The sequence below is a fragment of the Protomyctophum parallelum genome (assembly GCF_964188405.1).
Source record: "Protomyctophum parallelum genome assembly, chromosome: 2".
In the NCBI taxonomy this organism is placed as follows: domain Eukaryota; kingdom Metazoa; phylum Chordata; class Actinopteri; order Myctophiformes; family Myctophidae; genus Protomyctophum; species Protomyctophum parallelum.
The window spans coordinates 52084542-52095985 of record NC_139699.1 but is presented as its reverse complement, the minus strand read 5'-3'; the positions used below and the strand labels follow the sequence as shown (position 1 = coordinate 52095985).

Genomic DNA, 11444 nt, shown 5'->3' with positions numbered 1-11444 from the left:
TGTAGTTAGTAGCGTAGTGTTTCAAATAGTAAGTAATATAAGCACTTTCATTTGAAATATCTTAGAAATTTGTGTCTGTCAAATAGGTCTACATCTATTCTAAGATACCATATTAAATAAATGTTGTGAAAATGTGTTGTGACTTTGATTGAAAAGTTTTAATACAAATAGTTCCAACGGCATCTAAATGTAAGGTTGTAAATATGCTTATCAGTGTTACGAGGAAGAGGGGGTAGAGTACCTGGAAAACATTCTCCCCCTCAAGGAGTACCAGGGCCAAGGGGTACCAGGGCCAAGAGGTACCAGGACCAAGGGGTACCAGGACCAAGGGGTACCAGGGCCAAGGGGTACCAGGACCAAGGGGTACCAGGGCCAAGGGGTACCAGGACCAAGGGGTACCAGGACCAAGGGGTACCAGGGCCAAGGGGTACCAGGGCCAAGGGGTACCAGGACCAAGGGGTACCAGGGCCAAGGGGTACCAGGGCCAAGGGGTACCAGGACCAAGGGGTACCAGGGCCAAGGGGTACCAGGGCCAAGGGGTACCAGGACCAAGGGGTACCAGGGCCAAGGGGTACCAGGACCAAGGGGTACCAGGACCAAGGGGTACCAGGGCCAAGGGAGACCAACAGAAGAGAGACAGACGACGTATGCCAGCAGGAGAAGAGAGAGACAGAACAGAGACAAAGAAAGAAAGAAAGAAAGAAAGAAAGAAAGAAAGAAAGAAAGAAAGAAAGAAAGAAAGAGAATAGGGGAAGGCTGAATTCCGCTGCTTGTCCCTTACAAGAACTTAACAAATATTGACAGAGAGCTGTATAAGCCTCTAACACACACACACACACACACACACACACACACACACACACACACACACACACACACACACACACACACACACACACACACACACACACACACACACACACACACACACACACACACACACACACACACACACATACACGCAGGGGTTAGATGGTTGCTCCATTATGTTGAAGTAGACAGTCCAAACATCACAAATCAGTGAATCACAGGCTCATAAACTCTGTCACTGCCAACTGTGTGTGTGTGTGTGTGTGTGTGTGTGTGTGTGTGTGTGTGTGTGTGTGTGTGTGTGTGTGTGTGTGTGTGTGTGTGTGTGTGTGTGTGTGTGTGTGTGTGTGTGTGTGTGTGTGTGTGTGTGTGTGTGTGTGTGTGTGTGTGTGTGTGTGTGCGTGCGTGCATGCGGCCGTGTGCGCTTGCGCTTGCGCGACGTGTGTGTTCTCAAACTTTATTATGTCAAAGACCCCCACATTTATATTTGGCTGTGGACCCACATCTCTAAAGATTGTTGGGACCCCCAAAGATTTGAGTTCAAAATGTTTGCTTATAAAATATATATATTCAAAGATTTTTCACAAATGTGCATGATTTTTCAAAATATAAAACCATAACTTTATCTTATTCCAACTCCAAACAGCCAATAATCATTTGCAACCAGCATTTTCCATGCTGTGATGTTGGTGCCATAGGAGAGATAACAAGCAAAAGATAATGAAGTCTGTGTGTTGGTTTGCCTGGATTGTTGAACTCCTACAATGACCATAATGCTTTGGTGCACTTCCCCTCCTTGTGGAGAGGGGGGAGGCTACGTGGAGGTGTGACTTGTAGTCAAGGAAGGAAGTGAGACCACATTTTCATGACAGATTTTGGCATGACTAAAATATCTAAAAACATATATTACACACATACAAACCCCAGGAAAGTGTTTCTTGTGTCCTAAACAATCATTACAATAAGATCAGGTTGCAAAAGTGGTGAAGTGGCCCTTTAAGTAATGCAGATGTTTAGCAATAATTTAACTCTTGAGAGTGTAAAATGGGTTCATTTGGTTTCATTTTACACTCAAGAGTTAAAGATCTATAAGGGTCCATTTGGTTACCAACTCTCCTTCATTTAGTTGGGGACCACCTGGAACCCCCTCAAGGACCACTGGTTGAGAACCACTGCGGCAGCGGTGGCTCAGGGGTAGTGGCCGGATGGTAATTAACCACAAGGTTGCCAGTTCGAACACGGGCTCCCCCAGAGTTAGTGTCAAAGTGTCCTTGAGCAAGACACTGAACCCCTAATTGCTCCTGATGTGCAGGTTGGTGACTTGCATGGTTTCCTTCGGCATCGGTGTGTGAATGCAGAGTGAATGTAATGCACAATCTATGCACAAGCTATTGTACGTCTTTAAATGTTCTGATTAATTGAAAGTGGAGGAGCTATACTAAGAGGATAAAACCAGAAAAAGCACTGAGACTTAATTGTTTACATAAGGGTGACAGTCAGGGTCCTCCATTTTCAATTCATCTGAACATTTAAAGACACAAATATACACTTCTATGAGAAAAAGGAAATCAAATAAAATCATCAAATGACAGATTTGGGGTAAATGTGTTCTTCTTTAAGAGGATGAGGATCTTCATCATTACACAAGAATTTAAGAGATGCCTATCTCTTAAATCCCCGACACAAACTGTTCTACCTGACAGGGGCGGTATAAAAGTTTCCACAAACGGATGTTCACACTTTCTTTCTACCCAAGACGATTTCAGGAAACACTGACGCATTAAGAGAGGGGCTGAGCTATTTAGGGGGAGTCTGGGGGGAGTCCGACTCTGTGCACCAGACCAGAGAACGCATATTTCACACCACAGCAGAAGGGAAAACATCGATTAGAGGAGGGATCGTCTGGGTTTTTTTTTTAATTTTGTGGGCCTGAATTGTCCTTTTCTCATTTTTGGGATAACAAATTATCGTCTAAAATGAAGATGATTTTGTCACTCGCTGTCTTGTGCCTCGTCTTGAATAACGGTCTGGGTAAGTAAGTCATTAACACGTACGCTCATTAAACGTTCCGTTTTATATGAGGGGCGTGTTTCATGTATATAAATATTAGACTATACGGAAGTGTCAAAGAAAATGTTTTGAAGGGACTCTTAAAAACTTTTATTTTTTCTTTTCTCCCCTTTTTATGGGATATATGGCTATGGGGGCTAATTTGGGGCTATATATGTAAATCAGCAAACAGGTCTATAGCCTGTGGCGGTTTGCGTCTGTCATCGTTGTTTTAAGTGAATCACAACTTTACAAGTGAATTTAAGAAAATGTTAGACCTAGGTTTTTCTTTGTTTAAAGCTTTGCAAAATTGCAAAGATTTGTTCTTGAACGTTTTCTTCTTGAACATTTTGTACTGTTTGAGTTTTTGGCTTTTGGCCATATAACACTTGGATGTGAAAGTATAGTTTATGACGCAGAGTCCATATCCATTAGTGTGTGTATGTGTCACAGTGTGTGTGTGTGTGTGTGTGTGTGTGTGTGTGTGTGTGTGTGTGTGTGTGTGTGTGTGTGCGTGCGTGCGTGCGTGTGTGTATAATATAATACAAATGTATAGACTATAGGCTATAGGCTATATTGAGTAGGCAAATTGATAGGACTTGTTTTTACAGTTTAATCCCCAGCTTTGTTATCATGACTTAAAGTTGTGATGCATATTGTGATCTTTGTTTCTTGACTTTGTGTAGTGTAATTTGCATATTTAGCCTGCTTTTAAACCTGAGTTTAGAAGCTTATGGAATTCTTTCTTGTGTAGGCCTATAGGCTACATATACCTAACGAAGAGCATCACATTCACAGCACATTTTAATGTCAATTTGTGGTAGGCCTATAGGCTATAGTCTATATGTAGGCCATTCATCTTCGTCATCAACTTCCTATAGGGGGGAGTTATTCTTATCTCATCAGAATAAACCCATAATTATCAGCATGACAATATGGGTTTGTTATAACTTATAATTAATTCAGAATTAAAGCAATTGGCAAGTTGCCTATAATATCTTGAATTATGGGGGCGATTTTCAAAAACTCAAAAACTGTTCAAAGATCTGGAATCGAACTAGCAGCCTTCAGGGGATTGACGAGAGTGACTTCAAACAGCATTGTTGCAACAATCATTTTACTATCATTTGGCCATAGTCCATGATGAACAAAACCATTTTAAGGCCATTCCACATCAATGTAACTCCTTGCAACAAAACCGTGTTAAGGCCATTCCACATCAATGTGACTCCTTGCAACAAAACCGTGTTAAGGCCATTCCACATCAATGCAAGACTAACTAGGTTGTGCAACAACTTGCAACTAACGGTTACGATTTGCAACCGGTAGTTGCAAGTAGGCTACAGGTAGTTGCAAGGGTACAATTTGCAACTTGCAAAGTAGTTGCAAGGAGTTGCGACGTTGCAAGGTGTTGGTCGTGTGGACTGGCCTTTTTTCTTTTTGGCCAAAAACAGTTTGCATGAGATTGTATTTTAACTGTTTATGTTTATCATGTGAGTGTGGTAATATGGTGTAGCCTATGTAAAATATAGTTTTTGTGTGTGTGTGTGTGTGTGTGTGTGTGTGTGTGTGTGTGTGTGTGTGTGTGTGTGTGTGTGTGTGTGTGTGTGTGTGTGTGTGTGTGTGTGCTAATGTCTTTCCCAAGAACATTTCTTCAGAGTTTGTCAGTTCGATGAATAGTTGCATGACTCTCTAACGGTTAGAGAGTCTGTGTGGTTATAGACTCTAACCACACAGAGCAAAGAAGGTAAACTGAACTAAACAGAACTCTGTCTGTCTGTCTGTCTGTCTGTCTGTATCTCTCTCTCTCTCGCCATCTCTTTAGGTGCTCCACCTCCTGTGGGCAGGTATATGTTTTTGAGGTGCAACCCCAGTCAGGGCAATGCCAACTGTGTCCAGCACAGAAGTCCAGAGATGAAACTGAGTCCAGACCTGCCAGCCAGACTGCCTGCTGCAGCTGCAGATTATATGTATGTACTTGTGTGTGTGCAGTATGTAGGCTACTGTATGCGTACATAGGCTGTCACGCGCAGATTGGCTGTAGACACATTCATTTAACATTGGGAGTGTAACCAAATGGACCCGCTTGTTCACCCAAGACAGCTCGGTTCGCCCCGTTTATGCCGCACCAGGTCGCGAAACTTCTCGTCTTTGCATTGACTTTGTATGTAATCGTGTCACTCTAACCATCCAAGTCTGAACGCACCTTTACACTTTCAAGTTTCAAGTTAAACGAACGCTGAGAGCTTTATTTATTCACTTTATTTATATAGCACATTTTACAACACAAGATTAACAAAGTGCTTTTCAAAACTTTTTAACTAAATACACTAGCTAAAAACACAGAAAAGCAACAGCAAGAACACATAGTAAAAATCACACCCGTGTGAAGTGAGTGGTGCAACTCCGTGTGGGGGTCCCTGGGGGGTCCCCGGTAGTTCAAGACCCACAGGAACGCACACAGGGTACTGGCCCGGCTCCAGCGAGCCGCCCAGTGTCCGAAACGGTTGAGAAATGACAGAGTTACCGTGTGGGGGTCCCCAGGGGGTCCCTGTACTGTACTGTACTGTACTGTACTGTACTGTACTGTACTGTACTGTACTGTACTGTACTGTACTGTACTGTACTGTCACACCCAAAATCATACAGTTAATATGTGTGTGTTGGGCTGCGCAACAGTGACACTTGGTGGTGAAAACCAAACGCTATTTTCGTGTTCGGACACAGCCAGCCAGCCAGGACCCAGGGACCCAGGGACACACATAGCTGTCTGTAGGAGTGGTTGCACCACACAAAAACACAAACTGAGACACATCACTGAAAAATGCAAGACGCAGCAGCGTCAGCAGACAGTAAAACTAAAACACAGACCATAGAAACTCTCAGCCAGGGTTAAAAGCCAAGGTGTACAGTGCACTGAAAATTGGCTCAGTCGAGCAGTATTTGTTTCAGATCTCACTCCATCATTGACGAGTCCAGAAAAACAAAACATCTACTTTAGTGAGTACAGTATATATTCAGATGAAAGCACACAGCCACAGAGTGTCTAAATGACACTGGAGTTGTCACCTTGGTCAGCAGCAAGAATCTAACTACAATGTCGGTGTACACTGTACAGTAGTTAGAGCCTGCGTGAGTGTGTGTGCAAGAATTTGTGTGGTTTGAGGGAGAGACGTGTGATGGGGGTAAAAAAGAAGGGTACTAGTGTGAAAGAGAGGAAGTGTAGAGAAAATGCGAGAGTCAGATAATGATCACAGGATATGAGGGAGAAGTAGAACCAAGGTAGCCTTTAAGCACTGATCAGAAATCAGAATGCTCTTTCTTGTCACTCAAGCTTTCTGATTTTCTTAATTTGTTTGTCCCATGTTTTTGTGAAGATTAGAAGTTGATGACTCATGAGGCATGATCTTGTTATTATATGTCTGGAAAGTAAAAAATGTAGCTTGTAGATCTGCTTCTTTCCCCTTTCTTTCTTTTTTAAGAAAGCACACCATTTTTCGGTAATCGGTATGTGTGAAAACACTGAGAGGAATTTCCCAGCCAAGCATGTAGTCTTCTAATCACACTCTTCCATCTCACTATAATAATGTTTAAAAAAGGCCTTTCTATAGATTATTATTAGATCAAATCAGAAAACGTTATCAGCTTTCCTTGCTGACGTTATTGCGGCAACACATAGATCAGTGTGTTCTTTTCAGTGTCCATGAAAAGAAAAAGGACATCCCTAAATAATGTATTAATAACAGAGCGGACAAAGAAACAACATTTCTGCCTAACCAGCCTTCGTCTGGTATACTGAAGCAGTGTGTCAACTCAAAGTGCAGGGTATAGGGCATTGTCAAGTGGTAGAGCTCACGTCAGTTTGTGAATGAAAAAAAACCCCAGGGTCTCCGCCCTAGTTTGCGGTTATAACTGAACACCCATGGTCTGCGTCAGAAACATCAGCCATTATTCAGATCTCATCTCATGAAAATCATTAATTATATAGAAAATAAACCCACATGCCCACAGACAGTAATTGTCCATAAAAAATATACCAGTCACAAACATATCAGTCAGCTAACCAGCATATGCTAAATTAAAATGCAATTAATAATAAAGACAAGACATGTTACAGGAACGGTTTAAGGTCGAATTAATGTTACAGTGCCCAGCATTGGCCATGTTATTGCGTGAGTGAAATAAGCCCCCTCCCCCTCCTCTCTCTTTAATCTAATTGTAACATGTTAAACCCACACCGTATGAAACCTCCTCCCACATTATACACGCTTAAAAAGCTCCAGACTTTCAACAGTAGCGCTCCCCCTACATTGTAGCCTGCCATGAACAGGAAGCCAGAGGAAGTATTGAGAGGAAGTGGGACGTGACAGCTCATGGCCTGTTGCTCTGCTCCATTGTTCTGTCCTGTGACCTGCCTGTGTGTGTAAAAGTTACTGTAGACTACTAGCCCTATATTCCCACCCAGGACTGAGAATGAACAGATTATGTGTAACAACAGGGTGGATACATAATTCAAATACCAACATTGGCAAATGTGATCTCTTACTCTTGAAACGGTGTCTTAAACCCTACTCAAAAAGAAGGTAGGATGTCCGCCCAACGTTCTAGAGCTCCCAGTAGTATTTTTATTTAGAAGGATTCAATGTTTCGGCTCCTTCGGGTCTTCATCAGGATGATTCCTGATGAAGACCCGAAGGGGTCGAAACGTTGAATCCTTCTAAATAAAAATACTACTGGGAGCTAAGGCTGTCCCCGAACATGCAGGGTTCGAACCTTCGCTCGTTAGGGTTGGCACTCGAATCTTAATTAATGGGCTTGAACCATTCAGGTTTTGTATTTGTTTTAATATTTTTAACTCAAATATTTCTCGTCGAGAAATATGCATAATAAGAGTACTATGTTCATGTTGTGTTTACATTACATGTTTAGATGTTATTAATAATCAGGGGGGCACACAACCGATGCGCCAGTGCGCATACGTCGTCAAAATGTTTTCTGAGCGTAGATCAAAGGCATGCAAGGCGCATTTGCGCACCAACATCTGAGACAGTTATGTAGAGAAATCTGACAGGCATTCAAAAGGAACTCAAATGTGATGTTAATGTCCTGTAAGTAGACTTAGAAATAAAACTAGTGTTGATCACCCTCATTCCGAACATTCTGTTTCAACCAAATCAGTCGATTACAACAACACTGAATGAGAGACACGGCTGAGCCACAACAAACAATTCAGTCCTACCAAATGAAGTATGCATATAAGTCCCTAGTGTGTATCACTCCATACACTTCCTGCCACTGGAAACACTGGTTATTTACAAATACATTTAGACGAAATAAGTATGATTATACTTTATACTCAATTACATGTGTTTTATTCTAGGGAGGCGGAGCCTGTGAAGGAGGACGAGGAGCAGATGACCGAACCAGAGCAAGGTTCTGGTGGATTTGAGGGTTCTTCTGATGGATATCCATTCATGGCAGACCGGGCGTTACCTGAGCCTGAGGCTGGTTCCGGTGGGTCCTTGACGGTGAAGGAATCAGAGCCAAACAAAGGTATGTATACGATTATTATCAATTGGCTATATGTATCACACTGTCTTCTACATTCTCACATCTTCTTTACCGGTCAGAATGCAGACAACAAACACAACCTGCCGTTGTTAGATGAATCTAACGTGTCTGCTGCTATGATGTTGCTTGACAACCATGCAGAGTTAATTGTATACATACTGTAGTACACAGTAAAGTGCTCAGTGTACATTTATCCATGTGTAAAGGTCCCTGCACTTTTTTCGATTTTTTTGCAGCGGTTTTTAGCAGCGGTTTTCCAAAAAACGCGTCCAATCTGCAAGTATCTTAACTCTGAAATTAAATCAACACTCCTTGTTTTTCACTTGTAGTTATGTTTGGGAGGAGGACAGCGATGCCAGCAGCCCAGGAACTGAGGGAGGACAACCTACTACTGTAGAGCGACATGCATGAAAAGTTGAAAACACACACACACACACACACACACACACACACACACACACACACACACACACACACACACACACACACACACACACACACACACGCTCAAAGTTACAAATGGATAAATTAATACTGGGGACTTTACTGTGTATAAACAATCTAAATTGCCTCGCGGGGCAATTGCTAGTTGAGGCAGGTCACATTTATTTGTTATAAATTCGATTAAGTAATCGAATAAATTAGCCCAATTTACCAAAAGCAGAGATAAAGTATATCCCACCAGAGGGAGATATGTCAAAAACAGAGGCATATAGACCCCCCCCCCCTCCAACCCTGTCTGCACAGGCAAAAACAATGTCATACATTTTATGTAGCTGTGAGCTACAGTATTAGTTTTAAGTTGTGACCTGTATTCTCTTTCACCATTGCTGAATGTTGTATAAAGAATATAATGGAATATTCATTTTATAAGTTAGTTATGGAATATGCTTTACCTGTGCAATGAAACGATGTGCCTTTTTTTTCTATACTTTGCTCACTGTGTGCAGCAGTGGCTTGCAGCTACTATTTTCAGAAGAGCCCCCGGCCTAAACTACCCCAGATAGAATTGATCTAACTCACATTTTATGTGAGCAATCACTTTGATTCTCCCACATACCGGTAGGTGGATTAGACCATGTTTTATAATGTACCTTCCGGACAGTAAATGTAATTAATGTCTACAGTAACTTTACTCCAGGGGCTGTAGAAAGGGGCTTGAAAGTGCAGCTTTCCTGACAGAAGTGCATTTCAACGATAATTCAGTCAACTAAAGGCCTTAGCAACTTTTAACTTTCAATGTTTTCAAAAATAACAGACACAAGACACAAATAACAGACACAAGCTTGTGAGCTTGTATGTATATGGGTAATTTGAGCGTCATGATGTGACAGCTTGTAAACTTGGATGTCGGCCATTTTACAATCTGTTGTAAGTATATAGGGCTTATGTGGTATTAGAATGCTTTTAAAGGGATAGTTCAGATTAAGCTGTATGAAATACTTGCCATTAATATAGTGGTTGCAAGTTTGCAACTGTATTCATTGATTGCCAGAGTCCAGTGGTGGGAGTTCTGCTCTGGTTTAGGTGAAATATTAAGTAGTTCCGGTCATTTTGTGGGGTGCACAGGGGGCCACGCATTTGTATTGTTGACATATTTCTAAAATATTAGTCAACTTTCGTTCATTTTTTACCTCTCTATCACACGGAACTATGTTTTTTGTGTCCATATCACTACGCCCAAAAAATAGTTCCATGTGGTAGAGGGGTCAAAGTTGGACAAAAGTTGCGCTAATATTTTAGAAATAGGTCAACATTACAAACGTTAGTTTTGTGAATTAATTTACTTTTACTGCGTGGCCCCAGTGCCCCCCACAAAATGACCGGAACTACTTAATAAAAGAGCAAAACTCCCACCACGGGACTCTGGCAATCAATTAATACAGTTGCAACCACTAAATTAATGTCAAGTATTTCATACAGCTTAAGTTCAAAACATCTGAACTATCCCTTTAATGCCTTTTGACATGAGCATTTTAACTACTCATAGCCTATATAATTAATTTGGTTGTCGTCAAAATAGCCGATATACAACAATACAATGTGTTGAGATGTGACGTGTTGTGCCTATTTTCAGGATCAGAATGCTGTGATCCTGTGGTTAATATTATGGAATATTTAATTGAAAGAATGCTCTAGTAAGTGAATTGCAAATGTGGATTTTAATTCTGAATTGGCCCTTATGTGCCTACAGTTTTATACCTGTATGACTGTGAGTGGTTAGCTTGGAATTGTGGCTTTCATATTGTAGCCCAATGCTTTGTACATTATGGAAGTAGAAATGTTTTTATTGCAGTACTTAATATTGATAAATGGATTGTGTAATCTATTTTTCCAAATAAAGGGAATGTGTTTGCAATGCAAGTAAAAAGTTCAATATATAAGCAATATAATAATACTTTTCAGTTCATAAATTTGACAAATTATCATCCTGCACCTCTTTGTAGATTCTGAGTAGAAAGGAGTATGTGATCGATAATGCAATAAAACATATTTTCATCCTCTTAACTGTAGGAGACGTCATATTTCAGTGGGTTTCTTGTGTACTGTATTGTGTTTGCAATTATACAGTACGCACCAAGACAGTACAGGTAAAATAATTTACAGTCTATGGTCAAGACACAAGTTTTTTATTTGTTATGTCCCCACAAGTGAGAATGCGGATCTCTATATAATGGCAATATTTCGTACCCAGTTGAGTCTATAGCAGCACGCTAATGCTGTACTGGAGCCAAATTCTTCATCGTGCATTTGTTGTATCACATTCATGCTGTGATCTGATCATGGATGAGATAAAAGCCCTGTGGTATGGCTGTGATATACGAGAACCAACAACAGGAAGTCTTACTTCGCAGTAGCAAACCTGGCATGCAGCAGCACAACATGTGCCCTAAAGCAGTGGTTTTTAAACCGTGGTCCGAGGACCACCAGTGGTCCTTGAGGTGGCTCCAGGTGGTCCCCAGCTAAATGATAACCAAATGGACCATTATAGATCTTTAACTCTTGAGAGCGTA

At 41.3% G+C, this 11444-nt stretch overlaps 1 protein-coding gene across 1 annotated transcript; it reads left to right on the top strand.

The window, feature by feature from the left end:
* The first annotated feature begins 2577 nt into the window (after positions 1-2577).
* On the top strand, positions 2578-10938 carry srgn (serglycin). The gene is made up of 4 exons (XM_083759675.1): positions 2578-2841; positions 4685-4829; positions 8240-8412; positions 8760-10938. Exons 1-4 carry the CDS (start codon positions 2787-2789, stop codon positions 8825-8827), a joined length of 441 nt encoding a protein of 146 aa, XP_083615801.1. The 5' UTR covers positions 2578-2786; the 3' UTR covers positions 8828-10938.
* Positions 10939-11444: the final 506 nt, after the last annotated feature.